Source organism: Synchiropus splendidus, chromosome 9, assembly GCF_027744825.2.
Source record: "Synchiropus splendidus isolate RoL2022-P1 chromosome 9, RoL_Sspl_1.0, whole genome shotgun sequence".
NCBI lineage: Eukaryota > Metazoa > Chordata > Actinopteri > Syngnathiformes > Callionymidae > Synchiropus > Synchiropus splendidus.
In genome coordinates, this window is record NC_071342.1 from 16,137,214 (window position 1) to 16,161,159 (window position 23,946).

The 23,946-nt window shown below is 53.9% G+C and overlaps 2 protein-coding genes, 1 long non-coding RNA gene and 1 other non-coding gene across 4 annotated transcripts; 1 reads left to right on the top strand and 3 right to left on the bottom strand.

The window, feature by feature from the left end:
- Positions 1 to 346: 346 nt before the first annotated feature.
- On the bottom strand, positions 347 to 16,845 carry LOC128764611 (uncharacterized). The gene is made up of 31 exons (XM_053874515.1): positions 16,671 to 16,845; positions 15,366 to 15,902; positions 15,206 to 15,300; positions 15,030 to 15,107; positions 14,810 to 14,943; positions 14,297 to 14,739; positions 14,002 to 14,215; positions 13,761 to 13,856; positions 13,534 to 13,693; positions 13,228 to 13,371; positions 12,599 to 13,051; positions 12,322 to 12,531; positions 12,029 to 12,252; positions 11,739 to 11,962; positions 11,419 to 11,670; positions 10,596 to 11,342; positions 8,510 to 8,688; positions 8,316 to 8,393; positions 8,096 to 8,229; positions 7,583 to 8,025; positions 7,288 to 7,501; positions 7,047 to 7,142; positions 6,820 to 6,979; positions 6,514 to 6,657; positions 5,876 to 6,337; positions 5,599 to 5,808; positions 5,306 to 5,529; positions 5,016 to 5,239; positions 4,696 to 4,947; positions 3,830 to 4,619; positions 347 to 478 (listed from the first exon to the last, which is right to left on the bottom strand). The coding sequence occupies exons 2-31, from the start codon at positions 15,896 to 15,898 to the stop codon at positions 347 to 349; spliced, it is 7,749 nt and encodes a 2,582-aa protein (XP_053730490.1). The 5' UTR covers positions 15,899 to 15,902; positions 16,671 to 16,845.
- LOC128765412 (U6 spliceosomal RNA) lies at positions 2,599 to 2,704 on the top strand. Its single transcript, XR_008415887.1, has one exon. It is a non-coding gene; the product is annotated as a U6 spliceosomal RNA (small nuclear RNA).
- Positions 16,846 to 19,394: 2,549 nt separating the features above from the next.
- LOC128765393 (uncharacterized) lies at positions 19,395 to 19,982 on the bottom strand. The gene is made up of 3 exons (XR_008415873.1): positions 19,872 to 19,982; positions 19,595 to 19,804; positions 19,395 to 19,525 (listed from the first exon to the last, which is right to left on the bottom strand). It is a non-coding gene; the product is annotated as an uncharacterized LOC128765393 (long non-coding RNA).
- Positions 19,983 to 19,991: 9 nt separating this feature from the next.
- Positions 19,992 to 23,123, bottom strand: LOC128764612 (uncharacterized). The gene is made up of 11 exons (XM_053874517.1): positions 22,594 to 23,123; positions 22,431 to 22,528; positions 22,271 to 22,348; positions 22,071 to 22,186; positions 21,569 to 22,011; positions 21,274 to 21,487; positions 21,036 to 21,131; positions 20,809 to 20,968; positions 20,503 to 20,646; positions 20,082 to 20,325; positions 19,992 to 20,040 (listed from the first exon to the last, which is right to left on the bottom strand). The coding sequence occupies exons 1-11, from the start codon at positions 23,121 to 23,123 to the stop codon at positions 19,992 to 19,994; spliced, it is 2,172 nt and encodes a 723-aa protein (XP_053730492.1).
- Between the last annotated feature and the right edge of the window lie 823 nt (positions 23,124 to 23,946).

A 23,946-nucleotide genomic window follows, 5' to 3' on the forward strand; every position in this document is an offset into this window, starting at 1 on the left:
CAGCAGTTGAAAGGTCTTCCTCACTCTGTAGATGAAATGCAGCTACTTATCAGGCTCTCAATGTTGAACGTGGTTCGGATAGGGAGAGAATCATCCACCACAGTTAGTGCAGGTGCTGCTGTGTCTTCATCGGCAAGGAGCAGGTGTGAAGTGACCAGCTGAAATCATCGGTGATAGGCACTTCCGAGTATTTTACTATACTCATGGCCTCCACTGTTGTGTCGGTGATGTGGAGGGGTGTGTGGCTGGGTCCCGATCTCCTGAAGTTTAAATGACTCTTTAGCTTTGTTGACATCCAGGACCAGGTTCCTCTTGCAGCAGTCCAACACATGTCCCTGTATGCCAGTTAGTTGTAATCCTGAATGAGGCCCACAACTACTGTGTCATCTGCGTACTTCAGAACGTGGTTGCTGCTGTACCTGGGTTGACAGTCATGGGTCGTCATCTGGGTGATCAGCATGAGGCTCAGAACAGATCCCTGAGGGAGCCAGTGCACAGGGAGATGACAATGGACGTGTTACAGTCCTCTCATACAGACTGGATTTTGTCGATGAGGAAGTCCAGCAGCCAGTTGCAGAGGGGTATTAAGACCCATGGGCCCCAATTTATGTACCAGGTCCTGGGGGATGATTGTGTTGAATGCTCAGTCTGTCATGACTTCTGAGGAGGGACCAAAGCGCAGGACGGGCTGGTTGACAGAAAGATTGAAAAAAATTTTTTGGCTCAGGGCCAGCCTTATCGTCATTGTGTCAAGACCAATTTTTCAAAAAAATCAATCAATTTCTTCACTTTCCTTGATGTTTGAATAGACCCAAGAAGTCAGACAAGTTGTTTTTGATTTATATTTTCAGTTTTGAGAAAATTTCTGTTTTTCGGCATTTTGAGTCAGAGCCGGCCCTGTCGTCATCACGTCAGGGTCAATTTTTCAAAAACTCTCCAATATTCGAATTTTGTATTTTAATCTTTTTTTTTTGCTTTCTTTGATGTTCAAATATTCCCAAGAAATCAGACGAGTTGATTTTCAATTACTTTTTGAGTTTTGAAAACATGACATTTTTCATCATTTTGAGTCAGGGCCAGTTCTGTCGTCGTTGTGTCTGGACCAATTTTTCAACAAATTACAAAAATTTGACTTTTACATCTTAATCAATTTCTTCGCTTTCCTTGATGTTCAAATAGTCCCCAAGCCAGACAAGTTGTTCTTGAGTTATTTTTGAGTCTTGAAGAAAAATGTCTTTGGCATTTTGAGTCAGGGCCGGCCCTGTCGTCGTGTCAGGACCAATGTTTTTATAAAATTACAAAAATTTAACTTGACTTTTACATTTTTATCAATTTCTTCACTTTCTTTGATGTTCTAATAGTCCCACAAAGCCAGATGAATTGTTTTTGATTTTTTTTTAGTTTTCCCTCACTGTTCCATCATTTGATTCAATAATATACCAAAAACATTCAAATTAAAAAATGTGGCTTCATGTGGCAAATATTCTTCTACCATGAAACTGCAATTCATTGAGATTAATTTTTTACAAATAACTTTTTTACTAGAATCCCACCCCTAAGATAAGTAGCATTGCTACTTCATCTGTTGCTGTGTCTGTTGGGTGAGGGAGGAGTTGGCACCTCAGAGGGAGGAGACAGTGAGGCTGGAACTTTATTGACTTCAGCTGATATTGTACTTGGTCGCTAGACCGAGCACTTATAAACCCAGACATCTCACCCACTGTTAAGGAGACAGAACGGGAGGATCATATTTTGAGATCCAACAAGTCTGGACCCTGACTTCCCTATCCAGCCAGTATGAAAAGTCATGATATGAGCAACATACCCTTTCAAGTATTTTGAACCAGAGGTATGAAAAACCATTTTTCCAGTGACATGAGCAAGTTTCACAATAAAGTGAGCTTGCTGTCTGGCCCCATCTTGAGGCTAAATGCTGCAATTGCATGCCCAGTGTTTTTACCTGTTTCATTTTATGGGCAAACAACACTACATTGCTGATATGTGGTCTCTAAATTCCAAATCGATACAAAGGGTAATGCTGATGTAATTGTAAATATGGTTGCATGAATCTTGATTTTTTTGTTTTGTTTTATCATGTCATCCACCAGATTAACAGCTGACTGCCTGCAAAGAAAACATGCAACCATTTCGTAATTGGACAATGTTCTCTAGTCACATGGCTATCTACAGAGGTACACGTTTCATATATTAAACTCCTTGGCGTTGGACCATTTTAGGAACTCAGCATTTTGCCCTAACCCCACTCTTTGTCAGAGTGATCTGAATGTGGAGCTCCGCCCCATCTCCAAGCTGCAGCCAGACTTAACGGGAAGGGGCAGCTTTCTACCAATCGCGTGCACCAAGATCCCTGCGTATTTGCATATTTCCCCCATGAGCCTTTGCTCCACATTTTAAATGTCACTGAAGCACAAAATCAAGACGAAATCTAACTACTTTCATATACTAGCGAACCGGGAGCATTGGTAAGGTCACATAATCTGACCATGAGCGCACAAGACGCAAAATAATTTGCACCATGACTCAAACGGCTGATGAGGAACAGACCAATATAAGATTCTGGGAGACCTTGTATCTAGTGTAACAGTTCGCTGTTACATCAATTAAAATTGGAACGATACAGAGAAGATTAGCATGGCCCCTGCGCAAGGATGACACGCAAATTCGTGAAGCGTTCCTTATTTTTGTTAACAATCGAGCCATCACAATACATCTTGCGTGAAAATTCACGTGAGAATTTGATTTTAAAGTGAGACTTTGATCTAAAAATCGATCCTGACTTTATAGTGAGAATTCTGACTTTGATTTCAAATGACTTTGATCTCAGAAATCAGTCTCTTAAATTTGACTATAGAGGAGGAATTCTGACCTTATCTTGATCAGTGTTTTTATAGAGGAAATTCTGACTTTATTTTAATTTTTACTTTAAAATTCTACCATTTCTTTTTGTTCACAGGCCTAAATCCCCTTCCATATGAACATGCTCCAAGTATAGTGCATTTATATTGGTTTCCTGCTTGGTGAGGTTGCAGAACATGGCCACTGGACCTCAAATCAGCAGTGAGTGCTGCACCATGACTCAAGGGTGTGAGCCCTATCACACCTATATGTACTGTTCTGAGAGCATGTTTCGAATGTAACAGTTCGCTGTTACGTCAACTAAAATTGGAACGATACAGAGAAGATTAGGAAGGTGCGCAGTCTTTTCGGCGCCCGGCGGCCGCCACCGAGCCGCCGGCGAACTGCGCGCCGCGCGCCCCCACCCGAATATTGGAACGTTAACGCGGCGAGCCTTGGTTCTCGACATTGGAACGTTATCGTGGACATTGGAACGTTAACGCACTCAAGGTGTGATTTTTGCTTAGCTTTGGTGTGGTGTTAAGAACTCACCGTTTCCAATGTAATCCAAGGCGGATTGTCAAAAGCTTGACGATCTTGAACTTAACATGAAGTGAAGGAGATAGATATTTTCTTTACAAAAAATTAATTTGAAAAATCATTTACATTTACACTCTATTTATTACAATCGGTCTGAAGAACAACTTACATTTACACACTATTTACAAAGTATTTACAATCGGTCTGAAGAACAACTTACATTTACACACTATTTACAAAGTATTTACAATCAAAATTTACATTTACACACTATTTACAAATGGTCCTTGGCAGAGGCCTCCTCTCGTGCCATGTCTGCGTGCCACTGCTCCACAGTCCGTCCGTCCGTTTTCGAACAGAAAGCCACCTTTTTGTACCGGCTGTGGCCAGTGGCACGCGTTCTCGGCTGCCCACAGGAGCTGCAATTAAATACCCGCTTGGCCTTATTAGGAGTGGCAGAACTGTCCTCCTGGGCCAGACGGGCTTTCTCCTGCAGAACCTTCCACCTCCACCGTGTGGTACGGGAGACTCCCGTTGCTGCCGTGGAGGAGGTGCAGGGTCCGGCGGTGGAGGGACCGGCGGTGGAGGGACCGGCGGTGGAGGGACCGGCGGTGCAGGGTCCGGCGGTGCAGGGTCCGGCGGTGGAGGGTCCGGCGGTGGAGGGACCGGCGGTGCAGGGTCCGGCGGTGCAGGGACCGGCGGTGGAGGGACCGGCGGTGGGGGGTCCGGCGGTGGAGGGTCCGGCGGTGGAGGGTCCGGCGGTGGGGGGTCCGGCGGTGGAGGGACCGGCGGTGCAGGGTCCGGCGGTGGAGGGTCCGGCGGTGGAGGGTCCGGCGGTGGAGGGTCCGGCGGTGGAGGGACCGGCGGTGCAGGGTCCGGCGGTGGAGGGTCCGGCGGTGGGGGGTCCGGCGGTGGGGGGTCCGGCGGTAGGCCCGGTGGCGGTGGAGGGCCCGGTGGCGGTGGGCGACGTGAGCGAGGAGGACGGTGTCTCAGCCTGCTGCACAGCCAATGCGAAGAGGCCCGGTGCTAGTGGGCCCCTGCGGGTCACGGCCAGGCCTGACTCGTCAGCGGGCAGGTTGTGCTGCATGGGACGGTCGGGCTGGATGGCCTCCGGCAGCAGACTCCGGGCAGCGGGGAGGGCCTCGGACGTCCGTGGGGCACTGGGGGGCGCTGCGCCTGCGTGCAGCGTCTCCCTTGCCGCAACCTTGGCGCGTTCATTGTACCTGTAGAGAAAGAGTCAGACGACAGTCAAACTCGTCGACGTTGGATTCTTCGGCTGACTGACGCGGGAGCACTCACCAGGAGGACAGGGTCCGCTGGTTCACCTCGTACAGGGTGATATGGGTATGTGCCATCAGCGTGGGGCAGCTCAATATATTGTCCCGGATGGACTTGTAGTCCCTGATGACACCGGCCCAACGATGAACGCGCACCCCGGCTACGGTGGCACCCTCGCTGTCTCTGGCGCGGCACAGCTCCAACATTAGAGCCACCAAGAGCCTGCTGACCTTGGGAGAGTGCGCCGCTCCCGCCCCCTGACCCAGGACGGCGCTGCAGGGAAAAACGCCTACATGAGTGCGACGTTCGCTCGCGGGATGCCAAGTTTGACGTCGACTTACCGTTTCACGCTCTCCACGCGCGGAGCTGTATCGGCGCGCCTGCGGCTCGGCGGCGGCGGGAAGGACACCGGCTCCTTGTCCCTGACGGGGAGGCGCTGCCACAGGGCGACGATGTCGTCGGCCTGCCTTTGAGACACGAAGGGCCGGTGCCTGAGCGCGGCGAGAGCGAGAGCCAACGCCACAACGTGCTGGTATCCGCCGTGGCCGTCTGGACCGACTACGATCTGGTCAGAAGGAAAGAGAGGTGGGTCACTGCGTCAAATCGCGCCTCACGCGGGCTGAGGCCTCACCTCCTCCTCCTGCTCCATCTCACGCTCTTGGAGGAGGAGAGCGTGGTGGTATTTTAAGAGGCGGACCTCCTCCGGCTGCTCCTCCTCCTCCTCCTGGACTTCTTGTCCCTCCTGGTCGAAGCCCTCGTCCGAGGACTCCTCCTTCTCCTCATCGGGGTCGCCCAAATCCTGTTGCAGCACGGCCCCCGTTTGGGAGTACAGGTACTCCACCCCGATGAGTTCTCCTGCGAGACGGGTACACCGGCGATGAAGCGTTTGCGCGGCTGCTCCCCTCGACGACGAGGACGTCTTACCTGTGTACTCCCTGGGTACTGTGTAGGTCTCAACCAGGGTCTTGCCCAAGAACCTCTGGGTTTTTAGACCGAAAGAGTGCACCAGCTGGGCGTCGTAGCACCTCAGCGACCGGTGGCCTCCCTCGACTGAGGCCCTGCCCCTGTCTTCGTTCCACCGCGCCAGGCCCTCCAGCAGGTACACCTGGAAGCGTACGTCGCTGGCAGACGTACCTGTCGAAGCAAACCAGACAGTGAGCTCGACGCCCGCGCGCTCGATCCGTTCGAGCCTCATCCTTACCCGGGATGAAGCGGCACAGGTGCAGGTGAAACGACTCCAGGGACGTGGACCCCCTGGCGCATCGGTAGACGGGTAGCTTCACCCCGCCTCTGGTGATCTCGCCCGTCTGTGTGTAGAGCGCTACTCCTGCGGGGTCCTGGATGCACTCCAGATGTCGGGCCTGGGTCCTCTGAATGTCCAGCATTCTGTCTCGGTCGATCAGGGGCCTGCCCTGCGTGTCACTCGCGGACCAGAAGGCATCCAGCACCTCCCGAATGAGCCGCCGCGTTTCCTCCGCGCCCCTCGTGCGACGCCGGCAGTGTCGGGCCATCTCTTTGGCAGTCAGCGTCACGTGGCTTGCCCCCTCCTGCGACCGCTTAGCCCGCTCCAAGCGAGCCACGTCTTCATCGTCCCACACAAAAATGGCGTAGGACAGCCTCGCCATGAAGAGGCCGTACAGCTGGTGGGCGTCTGTGGTCACACCTGTGATGGAAAAACGATTATTACTGTTCAGACCGATGGAGAGTCGGTGGTGAAGGCTGCCTCATCGAGTCGATTACTTTCAGTGTGACAGTGTGCCCTCTTTGCAAAGATTCATCAATAAATATTCATAGAAGACAATTCTCTCTTTGTCGAAGTCGAGAAATTCCTCAACACACCTCTGGCGAACCGCCGCATGAGGTGCCACACGTCCAGACGGACAATCAGCTCCGGCCACTCCTGAAACAGCTGCCGCACGTGCAACTGTTCCCCGCTGGCGCAGCAGTCGCGGTCCACGTACAGGACCTTCGGAGGGGCCTGCCCTGCGTTGAGGAAAAACACATTTTTTATTATTCACCTGAGCATTGCCTCTCTGGACGGCGTGGGCACGGGTCGGGTGACTGCTCTCCAATGGTTTTTTCAACACGTTTCTGGCTTTGCTTAAACTCATCCACATTGCAGTTATTGTAGTTTTGCCACCACACCTGCGTCGCGGTACCGGCGCATCAGTCCTGCCGTCATGTCTGCCAGACCGTCCCCCTCTGCCGCCGTCAGGACAGACATTAGCACCTGCCCGTGCTCGTTGCCCACGTTTGTGGACCAGGCGGCGGACCCGGCGGCGGTGCCTGCCAGCTTCTTGGTGACCTGAAAGACGCAGATTGTGAGCTCTGGCACGCTGGACAGCGGACCGTTTCGCGACGACGACCCTCACCTTCTTGGTTGAGCCCATCTTTAAGATGGAGCCAAACACGGAGGTGGTCTTGGCCTTCGTCTCCGGCAACCTCGACATGGCGTCGCGGACGTACACCTGCGACAGAAGAAATGTTGAAGAAGAAGAAATGTATTCTCACTCTCTTTGCAAATATCCCTCAAGAAATAAAAAATCGTCACCATCATCATCATCGTAAAAGATTATTCTCTCTGTATTACAGCCAGAAAATTCTCCAACTTACCCCAAGTAACCAGGACACGCCGGGCACCGGGTGCATTTGAGGGAATGGCCGTGACTGCTCGACCCCCAGCTTACACAGCACGCCCAGATACTTGTGGGATTGGTGTATCCAGGCCGTGGTGTGCTCTTCCACCAGGGTGGCGTGGAGGCGAGTGGCGCTGTTGCCCAATGTGCGCACCTTTAGCGTGTTGATCAGCGCTTTGTCGCAGGCCAACCTGAGAGGGAAAAGCAGCGTCAAGCAAAAATGAAACACGACACAAAAATAACAACACCACACGACACGACTGAACGCTCACCTGTACGTGAGGACAGCAGGGAACTCCCGTCGGTGCGACAGGTCCAGCTGCTCCAGGATGGCCTGCGACCAGCCCGCCACCTTCTTCCTGCAGCCATGGCACTCCAGGTACTCCGTCCCCATGAAGTACCACCTGCTCCTGTCCAGCACCCTCCGCACCGTCTTGTACAGGCCGGCGGCCCGGAGGGAGCTCTTGCAGGTGGGGCACTTCAGGGGGTAGGCCCACATTCTATAGGGCATCCACAAAAAGAATGGCTGCTGGAAGAAGGGGTGGGACGTTGCAGGAGGCTGCGTGTAGACGAGCCGGGGTCCGGGTGGATACCACCACAAGCGGAGGTCGGTGGTGAGCACGGACTGCCCGCCGCCCGTCCTGCGGAACAGTGCCCGGCCCACCCAGTCTTGCTGCTCCTCGGGGAGCGTCGCCCTCCAGCCTCTAGGCAGCAGCTGAAACACAAGAGCATAAAGTGAGAAGGAAAAGTTATCCTGTTGACCTCCCACACTCTTAAGAGCTCACCTGTGCACCAGAGTCGGACTGTGCTGACGACAGCGAGGACACAGCCTCTGTCGTGGCAGGTGCTCTGGCTGCTTGGGGACCAACAAGGGAGGAGGTGGACTGAACTGGTGCCGCCAGGTCGTCCCCGATGGTGGCTGAGATGATGAGTCACGAGAGAAACAATTAAAATGATGAGACCAAGTGGCAGCAGCTCTGTAAACATCACAGCATTTACACTCACAGTCTTGAGAGTCAACCTCGGCAGCTACTTCCATGGGCTCCGCATCAGACTCTGTCTTGGGGTCCACACTCGCATGAACTGTGATGCACACATGCGTAAACAAACACAATATATCAATACTCAAGTTTAACTGAACATCATCTCAATAATGCTTTTTGTCTGTGTGGAATATTGACCTGATGGCTCCTTGTCACGTGCTGAGATGTACTGCACACGAGCCTTCGCCTCCTCCCTCACCGTGTCCACGTTCTTGGCGCCCCAGCTGGTGACCTGGTGTTCGTTCAGGCGGGTCAGCCTGACCGCAACCTCCTTGAGTCTTAGGGTGAGCTTGGAGGACGAGCCCTCAAAACGGAACTCTGGCGAGGCCATGTCACTGTAAGATACGAGCAGAAAACACCAGGGGATTAAAACACACTCACTGTAAAGCTTTTGAAGTGATGTGAGGCCACACCAAGATTGTATTTTGACAATCAATTTTCGATCACTGTTATAATCCCCACTTCATGTTAATGTTATATTCACAGCGTCGTGTATGTATTTTGCTACATTTGTGCACCACGTTAAGAGTTTACCTGTACTGCAGTCAATGCACAGGTCGTTCAATTATTTTAAATCAAAAAGCACAACTGTGGGGTCTTTTGTCATCTCCAACCTTATACTCAAACACTTGTATGGATTTTTAAACAGAATGGGGACATCTATACACAACATAGACGTCAAATGACCCAAATATGACATTTAAGAGTGTTGTTTCGGCCAAGAACCACATGAATAACACTCCCAAGACAGTGCCTCACAATTTGCAGCATGTTTTCAGTTTATGGACCACCTTGACTTTCAAAAAAACGGACGTTTTTAGCAGAAATTAGCGGTTCACGTCGGGCAAAATGGGGTCACAACGCGCTCATTTTGGAAAATAAAATACAGAAACCACCACAAACACATCCCAGAAGTTTGTACCTCATAGATAGAACCTCATTTTTGTATTTTACGCGACGTTTTCGGGCGAAAACGCGAACGTTTATCAGCGAGCTAGCGGTTAGCCTCGGGCTAAAAATCAATCGGTCAATGCCATGTTTAAGCTCTATTACAGACGTTTTGAGGCGAAATAAATTACGGCGCGAAACGGACGTTTTCTTACCTTATGTGCTCAATTTCGTTCGGTCAAAGTCTGTGGTGAACGGTGGAAACAATATACTAAGTGTACTGTAAGTGTACAATATACTACAAGTGTAATATACTGCCTGGGGGAGCGAGTCGAGTGTGTCGCCGGCCGGCCAATCAGAGACTACATGGTTGAGCAAATTGAAACACGTCACCGCCCACCGAGAGTAACTACCCGAGGGGAGCAAATACTGAAACAAGAGATTTAGTGAAACAGAGAAGAGCCATCTCCATCGAGGAAGGTGCGCAATCTTTTCGTCGCCGGCGGCCGCCCGGCCCGGCCCCACCCGCGCGCCCTGCGCACCCCGACACCCGCCGAGGAGCCCCCGGGCGGGCCCCAGGCGCGGCCCAACGCCGCCGAGCCGCCGGCGAACTGCGCGCCGCGCGCCCCCGGTGCCCCCACCCGAATATTGGAACGTTAACGCGGCGAGCCTTGGTTCTCGACATTGGAACGTTATCGTGGACATTGGAACGTTATCGTGGACATTGGAACGTTAACGCACTCAAGGTGTGATTTTTGCTTAGCTTTGGTGTGGTGTTAAGAACTCACCGTTTCCAATGTAATCCAAGGCGGATTGTCAAAAGCTTGACGATCTTGAACTTAACATGAAGTGAAGGAGATAGATATTTTCTTTACAACAAATTAATTTGAAAAATCATTTTTGAACTTAACATGAAGTGAAGGAGATAGATATTTTCTTTACAACAAATTAATTTGAAAAATCATTTTTGAACTTGACATGAAGTGAAGGAGATAGATATTTTTACAAAAAATTAATTTGAAAAATCATTTTTGAACTTAACATGAAGTGAAGGAGATAGATATTTTCTTTACAAAAAATTAATTTGAAAAATCATTTACATTTACACTCTATTTATTACAATCGGTCTGAAGAACAACTTACATTTACACACTATTTACAAAGTATTTACAATCGGTCTGAAGAACAACTTACATTTACACACTATTTACAAAGTATTTACAATCGGTCTGAAGAACAACTTACATTTACACACTATTTACAAAGTATTTACAATCGGTCTGAAGAACCACTTACATTTACACACTATTTACAAAGTATTTACAATCAAAATTTACATTTACACACTATTTACAAATGGTCCTTGGCAGAGGCCTCCTCTCGTGCCATGTCTGCGTGCCACTGCTCCACAGTCCGTCCGTCCGTTTTCGAACAGAAAGCCACCTTTTTGTACCGGCTGTGGCCAGTGGCACGCGTTCTCGGCTGCCCACAGGAGCTGCAATTAAATACCCGCTTGGCCTTATTAGGAGTGGCAGAACTGTCCTCCTGGGCCAGACGGGCTTTCTCCTGCAGAACCTTCCACCTCCACCGTGTGGTACGGGAGACTCCCGTTGCTGCCGTGGAGGAGGTGGAGGGTCCGGCGGTGGAGGGACCGGCGGTGCAGGGTCCGGCGGTGGAGGGTCCGGCGGTGGAGGGACCGGCGGTGGAGGGACCGGCGGTGCAGGGACCGGCGGTGCAGGGACCGGCGGTGGAGGGTCCGGCGGTGGAGGGTCCGGCGGTGGAGGGTCCGGCGGTGGAGGGTCCGGCGGTAGGCCCGGTGGCGGTGGAGGGCCCGGTGGCGGTGGGCGACGTGAGCGAGGACGGTGTCTCGGCCTGCTGCACAGCCAATGCGAAGAGGCCCGGTGCTAGCGGGCCCCTGCGGGTCACGGCCAGGCCTGACTCGTCAGCGGGCAGGTTGTGCTGCATGGGACGGTCGGGCTGGATGGCCTCCGGCAGCAGACTCCGGGCAGCGGGGAGGGCCTCGGACGTCCGTGGGGCACTGGGGGGCGCTGCGCCTGCGTGCAGCGTCTCCCTTGCCGCAACCTTGGCGCGTTCATTGTACCTGTAGAGAAAGAGTCAGACGACAGTCAAACTCGTCGACGTTGGATTCTTCGGCTGACTGACGCGGGAGCACTCACCAGGAGGACAGGGTCCGCTGGTTCACCTCGTACAGGGTGATATGGGTATGTGCCATCAGCGTGGGGCAGCTCAATATATTGTCCCGGATGGACTTGTAGTCCCTGATGACACCGGCCCAACGATGAACGCGCACCCCGGCTACGGTGGCACCCTCGCTGTCTCTGGCGCGGCACAGCTCCAACATTAGAGCCACCAAGAGCCTGCTGACCTTGGGAGAGTGCGCCGCTCCCGCCCCCTGACCCAGGACGGCGCTGCAGGGAAAAACGCCTACATGAGTGCGACGTTCGCTCGCGGGATGCCAAGTTTGATGTCGACTTACCGTTTCACGCTCTCCACGCGCGGAGCTGTATCGGCGCGCCTGCGGCTCGCCGGCGGCGGGAAGGACACCGGCTCCTTGTCCCTGACGGGGAGGTGCTGCCACAGGGCGACGATGTCGTCGGCCTGCCTTTGAGACACGAAGGGCCGGTGCCTGAGCGCGGCGAGAGCGAGAGCCAACGCCACGACGTGCTGGTATCCGCCGTGGCCGTCTGGACCGACTACGATCTGGTCAGAAGGAAAGAGAGGTGGGTCACTGCGTCAAATCGCGCCTCACGCGGGCTGAGGCCTCACCTCCTCCTCCTGCTCCATCTCACGCTCTTGGAGGAGGAGAGCGTGGTGGTATTTTAAGAGGCGGACCTCCTCCGGCTGCTCCTCCTCCTCCTCCTGGACTTCTTGTCCCTCCTGGTCGAAGCCCTCGTCCGAGGACTCCTCCTTCTCCTCATCGGGGTCGCCCAAATCCTGTTGCAGCACGGCCCCCGTTTGGGAGTACAGGTACTCCACCCCGATGAGTTCTCCTGCGAGACGGGTACACCGGCGATGAAGCGTTTGCGCGGCTGCTCCCCTCGACGACGAGGACGTCTTACCTGTGTACTCCCTGGGTACTGTGTAGGTCTCAACCAGGGTCTTGCCCAAGAACCTCTGGGTTTTTAGACCGAAAGAGTGCACCAGCTGGGCGTCGTAGCACCTCAGCGACCGGTGGCCTCCCTCGACGGAGGCCCTGCCCCTGTCTTCGTTCCACCGCGCCAGGCCCTCCAGCAGGTACACCTGGAAGCGTACGTCGCTGGCAGACGTACCTGTCAAATCAAACCAGACAGTGAGCTCGACGCCCGCGCGCTCGATCCGTTCGAGCCTCATCCTTACCCGGGATGAAGCGGCACAGGTGCAGGTGAAACGACTCCAGGGACGTGGACCCCCTGGCGCATCGGTAGACGGGTAGCTTCACCCCGCCTCTGGTGATCTCGCCCGTCTGTGTGTAGAGCGCTACTCCTGCGGGGTCCTGGATGCACTCCAGATGTCGGGCCTGGGTCCTCTGAATGTCCAGCATTCTGTCTCGGTCGATCAGGGGCCTGCCCTGCGTGTCGCTCGCGGACCAGAAGGCGTCCAGCACCTCCCGAATGAGCCGCCGCGTTTCCTCCGCGCCCCTCGTGCGACGCCGGCAGTGTCGGGCCATCTCTTTGGCAGTCAGCGTCACGTGGCTTGCCCCCTCCTGCGACCGCTCCAAGCGAGCCACGTCTTCATCGTCCCACACAAAAATGGCGTAGGACAGCCTCGCCATGAAGAGGCCGTACAGCTGGTGGGCGTCTGTGGTGACACCTGTGATGGAAAAACGATTATTACTGTTCAGACCGATGGAGAGTCGGTGGTGAAGGCTGCCTGATCGAGTCGATAACTTTCAGTGTGACAGTGTGCCCTCTTTGCAAAGATTCATCAATAAATATTCATAGAAGACAATTCTCTCTTTGTCGAAGTCGAGAAATTCCTCAACACACCTCTGGCGAACCGCCGCATGAGGTGCCACACGTCCAGACGGACAATCAGCTCCGGCCACTCCTGAAACTGCTGCCGCACGTGCAACTGTTCCCCGCTGGCGCAGCAGTCGCGGTCCACGTACAGGACCTTCGGAGGGGCCTGCCCTGCGTTGAGGAAAAACACATTTTTTATTATTCACCTGAGCATTGCCTCTCTGGACGGCGTGGGCACGGGTCGGGTGACTGCTCTCCAATGGTTTTTTCAACACGTTTCTGGCTTTGCTTAAACTCATCCACATTGCAGTTATTGTAGTTTTGCCACCACACCTGCGTCGCGGTACCGGCGCATCAGTCCTGCCATCATGTCTGCCAGACCGTCGCCCTCTGCCGCCGTCAGGACAGACATTAGCACCTGCCCGTGCTCGTTGCCCACGTTTGTGGACCAGGCGGCGGACCCGGCGGCGGTGCCTGCCAGCTTCTTGGTGACCTGAAAGACGCAGATTGTGAGCTCTGGCACGCTGGACAGCGGACCGTTTCGCGACGACGACCCTCACCTTCTTGGTTGAGCCCATCTTTAAGATGGAGCCAAACACGGAGGTGGTCTTGGCCTTCGTCTCCGGCAACCTCGACATGGCGTCGCGGACGTACACCTGCGACAGAAGAAATGTTGAAGAAGAAGAAATGTATTCTCACTCTCTTTGCAAATATCCCTCAAGAAATAAAAAATCGTCACCATCATCATCATCGTAAAAGATTATTCTCTCTGTATTACAGCCAGAAAATTCTCCAACTTACCCCAAGTAACCAGGACATGCCGGGCACCGGGTGCATTTGAGGGAATGGCCGTGACTGCTCGACCCCCAGCTTACACAGCACGCCCAGATACTTGTGGGATTGGTGTATCCAGGCCGTGGTGTGCTCTTCCACCAGGGTGGCGTGGAGGCGAGTGGCGCTGTTGCCCAATGTGCGCACCTTTAGCGTGTTGATCAGCGCTTTGTCGCAGGCCAACCTGAGAGGGAAAAGCAGCGTCAAGCAAAAATGAAACACTACACAAAAATAACAACACCACACGACACGACTGAACGCTCACCTGTACGTGAGGACAGCAGGGAACTCCCGTCGGTGCGACAGGTCCAGCTGCTCCAGGATGGCCTGCGACCAGCCCGCCACCTTCTTCCTGCAGCCATGGCACTCCAGGTACTCCGTCCCCATGAAGTACCACCTGCTCCTGTCCAGCACCCTCCGCACCGTCTTGTACAGGCCGGCGGCCCGGAGGGAGCTCTTGCAGGTGGGGCACTTCAGGGGGTAGGCCCACATTCTATAGGGCATCCACAAAAAGAATGGCTGCTGGAAGAAGGGGTGGGACGTTGCAGGAGGCTGCGTGTAGACGAGCCGGGGTCCGGGTGGATACCACCACAAGCGGAGGTCGGTGGTGAGCACGGACTGCCCGCCGCCCGTCCTGCGGAACAGTGCCCGGCCCACCCAGTCTTGCTGCTCCTCGGGGAGCGTCGCCCTCCAGCCTCTAGGCAGCAGCTGAAACACAAGAGCATAAAGTGAGAAGGAAAAGTTATCCTGTTGACCTCCCACACTCTTAAGAGCTCACCTGTGCACCAGAGTCGGACTGTGCTGACGACAGCGAGGACACAGCCTCTGTCGTGGCAGGTGCTCTGGCTGCTTGGGGACCAACAAGGGAGGAGGTGGACTGAACTGGTGCCGCCAGGTCGTCCCCGATGGTGGCTGAGATGATGAGTCACGAGAGAAACAATTAAAATGATGAGACCAAGTGGCAGCAGCTCTGTAAACATCACAGCATTTATACTCACAGTCTTGAGAGTCAACCTCGGCAGCTACTTCCATGGGCTCCGCATCAGACTCTGTCTTGGGGTCCACACTCGCATGAACTGTGATGCACACACGCGTAAACAAACACAATATATCAATACTCAAGTTTAACTGAACATCATCTCAATAATGCTTTTTGTCTGTGTGGAATATTGACCTGATGGCTCCTTGTCACGTGCCAAGATGTACTGCTGAAGTCGATAGATTTGGCTTCCCTCCGGTATCTTTAATTTACGTACGTACTGCACGTAGCTGGAAACACAATGCCAGTATCAGTGAGCGTGCATGGACGCACGGAAACAGAATCACAAACTTACTGTCGGGTCCTGACGTCCCTGGCACCATACAAGGACCTGAATGTTCGGTCGCCGTGCTCACCAAAACCCAGCGTCATGTTATCGATCCCGTCCGAGGGACGCCTGGCCTCCAATAATCTGCGCCGGTCGATAGCGGCGACCATCGGTGGAAACAGCTTGGCGTAGGAGGCGAGGGCATGTTTGTTCTTCGTATCTGCCGCCGGCCACGCCTTTTCCGTTGCAGACAACTTCTCGTGGAACACTAAGACTCTACACGCATAGTGCACATCATTTTCGAGCAGCCAGCGGAAGGTCTGGCCCGCGTATGGTCCGAACTGAAGCTCGCTCTCAGCTAGTAGAAGGTCCATGTCTGCAGGGTCCCCACCCTGCTCCAGCACACGAGCCTTCGCCTCCTCCCTCACCGTGTCCACGTTCTTGGCGTCCCAGCTGCTGACCTGCTGTTTGTACAGGCGGGTCAGCCTGACCGCATCCTCCGTGGGTCTTAGGGTGAGCTTGGAGGACGAGCCCTCAAAACGGAACTCTGGCGAGGCCATGTCACTGTAAGTTACGAGCAGAAGACACCAGGGGCTTAAAACACACTCACTGTAAAGCTTTTGAAGTGATGTGAGGCCACACCAAGATTGTATTTTGACAATCTATTTTAGATCACTGTTATAATCCCCACTTCATGTTAATGTTATATCCACAGCGTCGTGTATGTATTTTGCTACATTTGTGCACCACGTTTAGAGTTTGCCTGTACTGCAGTCAATGCACAGGTCGTTCAATTATTTTAAATCAAAAAGCACAACTGTGGGGTCTTTTGTCATCTCCAACCTTATACTCAGACACTTGTATGAATTTTTAAACAGAACGGGGACATCTATACACAACATAGACGTCAAATGACCCAAATATGACATTTAAGAGTGTTGTTTCGGCCAAGAACCACATGAATAACACTCCCAAGACAGTGCCTCACAATTTGCAGCATGTTTTCAGTTTATGGACCACCTTGACATTCAAAAAAACGGAGGTTTTTAGCAGAAATTAGCGGTTCACGTCGGGCAAAATGGGGTCACAACGCGCTCATTTTGGAAAATAAAATACAGAAACCACCACAAAAACATCCCAGAAGTTTGTACCTCATAGATAGAACCTCATTTTTGTATTTTACGCGACGTTTTCGGGCGAAAACGCGAACGTTTATCAGCGAGCTAGCGGTTAGCCTCGGGCTAAAAATCAATCGGTCAATGCCATGTTTAAGCTCTATTACAGACGTTTTGAGGCGAAATAAATTACGGCGCGAAACGGACGTTTTCTTACCTTATGTGCTCAATTTCGTTCGGTCAAAGTCTGTGGTGAACGGTGGAAACAATATACTAAGTGTACTGTAAGTGTACAATATACTACAAGTGTAATATACTGCCTGGGGGAGCGAGTCGAGTGTGTCGCCGGCCGGCCAATCAGAGACTACATGGTTGAGCAAATTGAAACACGTCACCGCCCACCGAGAGTAACTACCCGAGGGGAGGGGCTGAGCAAATACTGAAACAAGAGATTTAGTGAAACAGAGAAGAGCCATCGCCAACGAGGAAGGTGCGCAATCTTTTCGTCGCCGGCGGCCGCCCGGCCCGGCCCCACCCGCGCGCCCTGCGCACCCCGACACCCGCCGAGGAGCCCCCGGGCGGGCCCCAGGCGCGGCCCAACGCCGCCGAGCCGCTGGCGAACTGCGCGCCGCGCGCCCCCGGTGCCCCCACCCGAATATTGGAACGTTAACGCGGCGAGCCTTGGTTCTCGACATTGGACCGTTATCGTGGACATTGGAACGTTAACGCACTCAAGGTGTGATTTTTGCTTAGCTTTGGTGTTGTGTCAAGAACTCACCTCAACTTAACATGAAGTGAAGGAGATAGATATTTTCTTTACAAAAAATTTATTTGAAAAATCATTTTTGAACTTAACATGAAGTGAAGGAGATAGATATTTTCTTTACAAAAAATGTATTTGAAAAATCATTTTTGAACTTAACATGAAGTGAAGGAGATAGATATTTTCTTTACAAAAAATTTATTTGAAAAATCATTTTTGAACTTAACATGAAGTGAAGGAGATAGATATTTTCTTTACAAAAAATTTATTTGAAAAATCATTTTTGAACTTAACATGAAGTGAAGGAGATAGATATTTTCTTTACAAAAATTTATTTGAAAAATCATTTTTGAACTTAACATGAAGTGAAGGAGATAGATATTTTCTTTACAAAAAATTTATTTGAAAAATCATTTACATTTACACTCTATTTATTACAATCGGTCTGAAGAACAACTTACATTTACACACTATTTACAAAGTATTTACAATCGGTCTGAAGAACAACTTACATTTACACACTATTTACAAAGTATTTACAATCGGCCTGAGGAAAAATTTACATTTACACACTATTTACAAATGGTCCTTGGCAGAGGCCTCCTCTCGTGCCATGTCTGCGTGCCACTGCTCCACAGTCCGTCCGTCCGTTTTTGAACAGAAAGCCACCTTTTTGTACCGGCTGTGGCCAGTGGCACGCGTTCTCGGCTGCCCACAGGAGCTGCAATTAAATACCCGCCTGGCCTTATTAGGAGTGGCAGAACTGTCCTCCTGGGCCAGACGGGCTTTCTCCTGCAGAACCTTCCACCTCCACCGTGTGGTACGGGAGACTCCCGTTGCTGCCGTGGAGCAGGTGGAGGGTCCGGCGGTGGAGGGACCGGCGGTGGAGGGACCGGCGGTGCAGGGTCCGGCGGTGGAGGGACCGGCGGTGCAGGGTCCGGCGGTGGAGGGACCGGCGGTGGAGGGACCGGCGGTGGAGGGACCGGCGGTGCAGGGTCCGGCGGTGGAGGGACCGGCGGTGGAGGGTCCGGCGGTGGAGGGACCGGCGGTGCAGGGACCGGCGGCGCAGGGTCCGGCGGTAGGCCCGGTGGCGGTGGAGGGCCCGGTGGCGGTGGGCGACGTGAGCGAGGAGGACGGTGTCTCGGCCTGCTGCACAGCCAATGCGAAGAGGCCCGGTGCTAGCGGGCCCCTGCGGGTCACGGCCAGGCCTGACTCGTCAGCGGGCAGGTTGTGCTGCATGGGACGGTCGGGCTGGATGACCTCCGGCAGCAGACTCCGGGCAGCGGGGAGGGCCTCGGACGTCCGTGGGGCACTGGGGGGCGCTGCGCCTGCGTGCAGCGTCTCCCTTGCCGCAACCTTGGCGCGTTCATTGTACCTGTAGAGAAAGAGTCAGACGACAGTCAAACTCGTCGACGTTGGATTCTTCAGCTGACTGACGCGGGAGCACTCACCAGGAGGACAGGGTCCGCTGGTTCACCTCGTACAGGGTGATATGGGTATGTGCCATCAGGGTGGGGCAGCTCAATATATTGTCCCGGATGGACTTGTAGTCCCTGATGAGACCGGCCCAACGATGAACGCGCACCCCGGCTACGGTGGCACCCTCGCTGTCTCTGGCGCGGCACAGCTCCAACATTAGAGCCTCCACGAGCCTGCTGACCTTGGGAGAGTGCGCCGCTCCCGCCCCCTGACCCAGGACGGCGCTGCAGGGAAAAACGCCTACATGAGTGCTACGTTCGCTCGCGGGATGCCAAGTTTGACGTCGACTTACCGTTTCACGCTCTCCACGCGCGGAGCTGTATCGGCGCGCCTGCGGCTCGTCGGCGGCGGGAAGGACACCGGCTCCTTGTCCCTGACGGGGAGGCGCTGCCACAGGGCGGCGATGTCGTCGGCCTGCCTTTGAGACACAAAGGGCCGGTGCCTGAGCGCGGCGAGAGCGAGAGCCAACGCCACGACGTGCTGGTATCCGCCGTGGCCGTCTGGACCGACTACGATCTGGTCAGAAGGAAAGAGAGGTGGGTCACTGCGTCAAATCGCGCCTCACGCGGGCTGAGGCCTCACCTCCTCCTCCTGCTCCATCTCACGCTCTTGGAGGAGGAGAGCGTGGTGGTATTTTAAGAGGCGGACCTCCTCCGGCTGCTCCTCCTCCTCCTCCTCCTCCTCCACCTCCTCCTTCTCCTGGACTTCTTGTCCCTCCTGGTCGAACCCCTCATCCGAGGACTCCTCCTTCTCCTCATCGGGGTCGCCCAAATCCAGTTGCAGCACGGCCCCCGTTTGGGAGTACAGGTACTCCACCCCAATGAGTTGTCCTGCGAGACGGGTACACCGGCGATGAAGCGTTTGCGCGGCTGCTCCCCTCGACGACGAGGACGTCTTACCTGTGTACTCCCTGGGTACTGTGTAGGTCTCAACCAGGGTCTTGCCCAAGAACCTCTGGGTTTTTAGACCGAAAGAGTGCACCAGCTGGGCGTCGTAGCACCTCAGCGACCGGTGGCCTCCCTCGACGGAGGCCCTGCCCCTGTCTTCGTTCCACCGCGCCAGGCCCTCCAGCAGGTACACCTGGAAGCGTACGTCGCTGGCAGACGTACCTGTCGAAGCGAACCAGACAGTGAGCTCGACGCCCGCGCGCCCGATCCGTTCGAGTCTCGTCCTTACCCGGGATGAAGCGGCACAGGTGCAGGTGAAACGACTCCAGGGACGTGGACCCCCTGGCGCATCGGTAGACGGGTAGCTTCACCCCGCCTCTGGTGATCTCGCCCGTCTGTGTGTAGAGCGCTACTCCTGCGGGGTCCTGGATGCACTCCAGATGTCGGGCCTGGGTCCTCTGAATGTCCAGCATTCTGTCTCGGTCGATCAGGGGCCTGCCCTGCGTGTCGCTCGCGGACCAGAAGGCGTCCAGCCTTGAGCCGCCGCGTTTCCTCCGCGCCCCTCGTGCGACGCCGGCAGTGTCGGGCCATCTCTTTGGCAGTCAGCGTCACGTGGCTTGCCCCCTCCTGCGACCGCTTAGCCCGCTCCAAGCGAGCCACGTCTTCATCGTCCCACACAAAAATGGCGTAGGACAGCCTCGCCATGAAGAGGCCGTACAGCTGGTGGGCGTCTGTGGTCACACCTGTGATGGAAAAACGATTATTACTGTTCAGACCGATGGGAGAGTCGGTGGTGAAGGCTGCCTCATCGAGTCGATTACTTTCAGTGTGACAGTGTGCCCTCTTTGCAAAGATTCATCGATAAATATTCATAGAAGACAATTCTCTCTTTGTCGAAGTCGAGAAATTCCTCAACACACCTCTGGCGAACCGCCGCATGAGGTGCCACACGTCCAGACGGACAATCAGCTCCGGCCACTCCTGAAACAGCTGCCGCACGTGCAACTGTTCCCCGCTGGCGCAGCAGTCGCGGTCCACGTACAGGACCTTCGGAGGGGCCTGCCCTGCGTTGAGGAAAAACACATTTTTTATTATTCACCTGAGCATTGCCTCTCTGGACGGCGTGGGCATGGGTCGGGTGATTGCTCTCCAATGGTTTTTTCAACACGTTTCTGGCTTTGCTTAAACTCATCCACATTGCAGTTATTGTAGTTTTGCCACCACACCTGCGTCGCGGTACCGGCGCATCAGTCCTGCCGTCATGTCTGCCAGACTGTCGCCCTCTGCCGCCGTCAGGACAGACATTAGCACCTGCCCGTGCTCGTTGCCCACGTTTGTGGACCAGGCGGCGGACCTGGCGGCGGTGCCTGCCAGCTTGTTGGTGACCTGAAAGACGCAGATTGTGAGCTCCGGCACGCTGGACAGCGGACCGTTTCGCGACGACGACCCTCACCTTCTTGGTTGAGTCCATCTTTAAGATGGAGCCAAACACGGAGGTGATCTTGGCCTTCGTCTCCGGCAACCTCGACGTGGCGTCGCGGACGTACACCTGCGACAGAAGAAATGTTGAAGAAGAAGAAATGTATTCTCACTCTCTTTGCAAATATCCCTCAAGAAATAAAAAGTCGTCACCATCATCATCGTAAAAGATTATTCTCTCTGTATTACAGCCAGAAAATTCTCCAACTTACCCCAAGTAACCAGGACACGCCGGGCACCGGGTGCATTTGAGGGAATGGCCGTGACCGCTCGACCCCCAGCTTACACAGCACGCCCAGATACTTGTGGGATTGGTGTATCCAGGCCGTGGTGTGCTCTTCCACCAGGGTGGCGTGGAGGCGAGTGGCGCTGTTGCCCAATGTGCGCACCTTTAGCGTGTTGATCAGCGCTTTGTCGCAGGCCAACCTGAGAGGGAAAAGCAGCGTCAAGCAAAAATGAAACACTACACAAAAATAACAACACCACACGACACGACTGAACGCTCACCTGTACGTGAGGACAGCGGGGAACTCCCGTCGGTGCGACAGGTCCAGCTGCTCCAGGATGGCCTGCGACCAGCCCGCCACCTTCTTCCTGCAGCCATGGCACTCCAGGTACTCCGTCCCCATGAAGTACCACCTGCTCCTGTCCAGCACCCTCCGCACCGTCTTGTACAGGCCGGCGGCCCGGAGGGAGCTCTTGCAGGTGGGGCACTTCAGGGGGTAGGCCCACATTCTATAGGGCATCCACAGGAAGAACGGCTGCTGGAAGAAGGGGTGGGACGTTGCAGGAGGCTGCGTGTAGACGAGCCGGGGTCCGGGTGGATACCACCACAAGCGGAGGTCGGTGGTGAGCACGGACTGCCCGCCGCCCGTCCTGCGGAACAGAGCCCGGCCCACCCAGTCTTGCTGCTCCTCGGGGAGCGTCGCCCTCCAGCCTCTGGGCAGCAGCTGAAACACAAGAGCGCATCTGTTACCCCCGTTACCCTCCTGCTCAATTAAGAGCTCACCTGTGCACCACCGCCGGTCTCTGCTACACCTGTAGCAGGCGCTCTGTCTGCTTGGGGTGGTACGTGGTGGGAGGAGGTGGATGGCACTGGTGCCGGCAGGTCGTCCGTGATGGTGGCTGTGTTGAGTCATGACATGAGAGACTCGATTTGAATGATGAGAGCAAATGACGGCAGCGCTGCTGCCCAGCATTTACACTCACAGAGCTGAGAGTCAACCTCGGCGGCTGAGGCCACGAGCTCCGCGTCAGAGACCGTGTCTGGGTCCAGGGATGCATGACCTGTGACACACACAAAATCGATACACGGTGTCAACTGAACATCATCTCAGTAATGCTTCACATTGTCTGCGTGGTTATTGACCTTCCGATGGCTCCTTATCACGAGCTAAGATGTACTGTTGGAAGGCGTGCATCTTGGATCCTGGTGCCACAGTCTCTTTACGGACCCAGTTCACGTAGCTGGAAACACAATGTCGGCATTAGTGAGCATGCGTGCACAAATGGAAATACAATCACGCACTTACGTTCGACTCTCTGTGTCCCTGGCATCATACAGGGATCTGTATGTGCGATGGCGGTGGTCACCGAAGCCCAGCACTGTGCCGTGGAGCCCAGCCAGGGGAAGTGTGCCCTCCACCATTCTGCGCTGGTTGATGGCAGCGACCATTGGGGGAAAGAGCCTGGCGTAGGATGCCAGGGCATCTTTGTTGGCCATCAATGGCGTCAGCACGGTGTTTCCCTCCTCTCTCTCTCTCTCATGGGAAGCGATGAGGTGACAAGCGTAGCCCACATCATTCCCCAGCAGCCAGTGGAAGGTCTGACCCCTGTACTGCCCAAGCTGAAGCTCGCTCTGAGCTAGTACAAGGGCCTTATCTGTGGGGTCCCCACCCTGCTCCAGCACGCGAGCCTTCGCCTCCTCCCTCACCCTGTCGGCGGTCTTGGCCCTCCAGGCGCCGTGGTGCTGCTTTTCGCGGACCAGCTTGACCGCATCCTCGGAGGCTTTCAGGGTGAGCTCGGAGGACGAGCCCCGATACTGGAATTTGGGTGAAGCCATATCACTGTAAGATATAAGCAGAGGACACCAGGGAATTATTACACACTCATTGTATAGCTTTTGAAAAGACGTGAGGCCACTGCAATGATTGTATTTTGACAGCCTACTTGAGAGCACTATGATGATCTCCACCTTATTAAGTGCCTGTTCTGATGCACTTGTGCACAATATTGTATTGTAACAGTCTACACGGGCGTGTTATTACCGTCTCCACCTTATTAAACGTCTGTTTTGGTACCTTTGTGCTGTTCTTTCATCATCATTTTCACTGTGACCACACTGGTAAAACGATTAAGACCACCAAAGCTAATGTAAATTCAATGATGAAGCGTTCGAAGCAGACTGAGCTGAATACAGCCAAAATAACTCAGGGCTAGGGAAAGGACGTTTATCTTACCTAATATGCTGAATTTCCTTTGTCAAAACTCTGGTGAACGAAGAAAGGTGGAAACAATTAACTCCGACGGCCCAGTACAAAAGCACACGTCAAGTGAGGGGAAAATTGACCAGGTAGGCGGTCCCAGAACTCAATTGGCTGGGGGGCGGGATGAGCTAATGTGAAACAGGCCAATCAGAATATACACGGTTCAGCAAATAGTGAAACAAGCCAATCAGAACACACACGGTTCAGCAAATTGTGAAACAAGCCAATCAGAACACACACGGTTCAGCAAATTGTGAAACAAGCCACCACCCACACCCGCCTTCTACCCGGGGGGAGGGGTGAGCAATCTCAGCAAATTCATGAAGCGTTCCTCACTACTGTAAAATATCAGCCCATTACAATGCATCTTGGCTGAAAATTGAAATGAAATTCTGACTG

Excerpts from the sequence above, each read along its gene's own strand:
- LOC128764611 (XM_053874515.1), bottom strand. The coding sequence starts at position 15,898 with ATGGCCTCGCCAGAGTTCCGTTTTGAGGGCTCGTCCTCCAAGCTCACC. Across the intron at positions 13,694-13,760 it reads AGATGGGCTCAACCAAGAAG|GTCACCAAGAAGCTGGCAGG; the intron begins GTGAGGGTCGTC and ends TGCGTCTTTCAG. Across the intron at positions 7,502-7,582 it reads CCTGCTGTCCTCACGTACAG|GTTGGCCTGCGACAAAGCGC; the intron begins GTGAGCGTTCAG and ends TTTCCCTCTCAG.
- LOC128764612 (XM_053874517.1), bottom strand. The coding sequence starts at position 23,123 with ATGGCTTCACCCAAATTCCAGTATCGGGGCTCGTCCTCCGAGCTCACC. Across the intron at positions 22,349-22,430 it reads TGATAAGGAGCCATCGGAAG|GTCATGCATCCCTGGACCCA; the intron begins GTCAATAACCAC and ends TGTGTGTCACAG. Across the intron at positions 22,187-22,270 it reads CGAGGTTGACTCTCAGCTCT|CCACCATCACGGACGACCTG; the intron begins GTGAGTGTAAAT and ends GACTCAACACAG.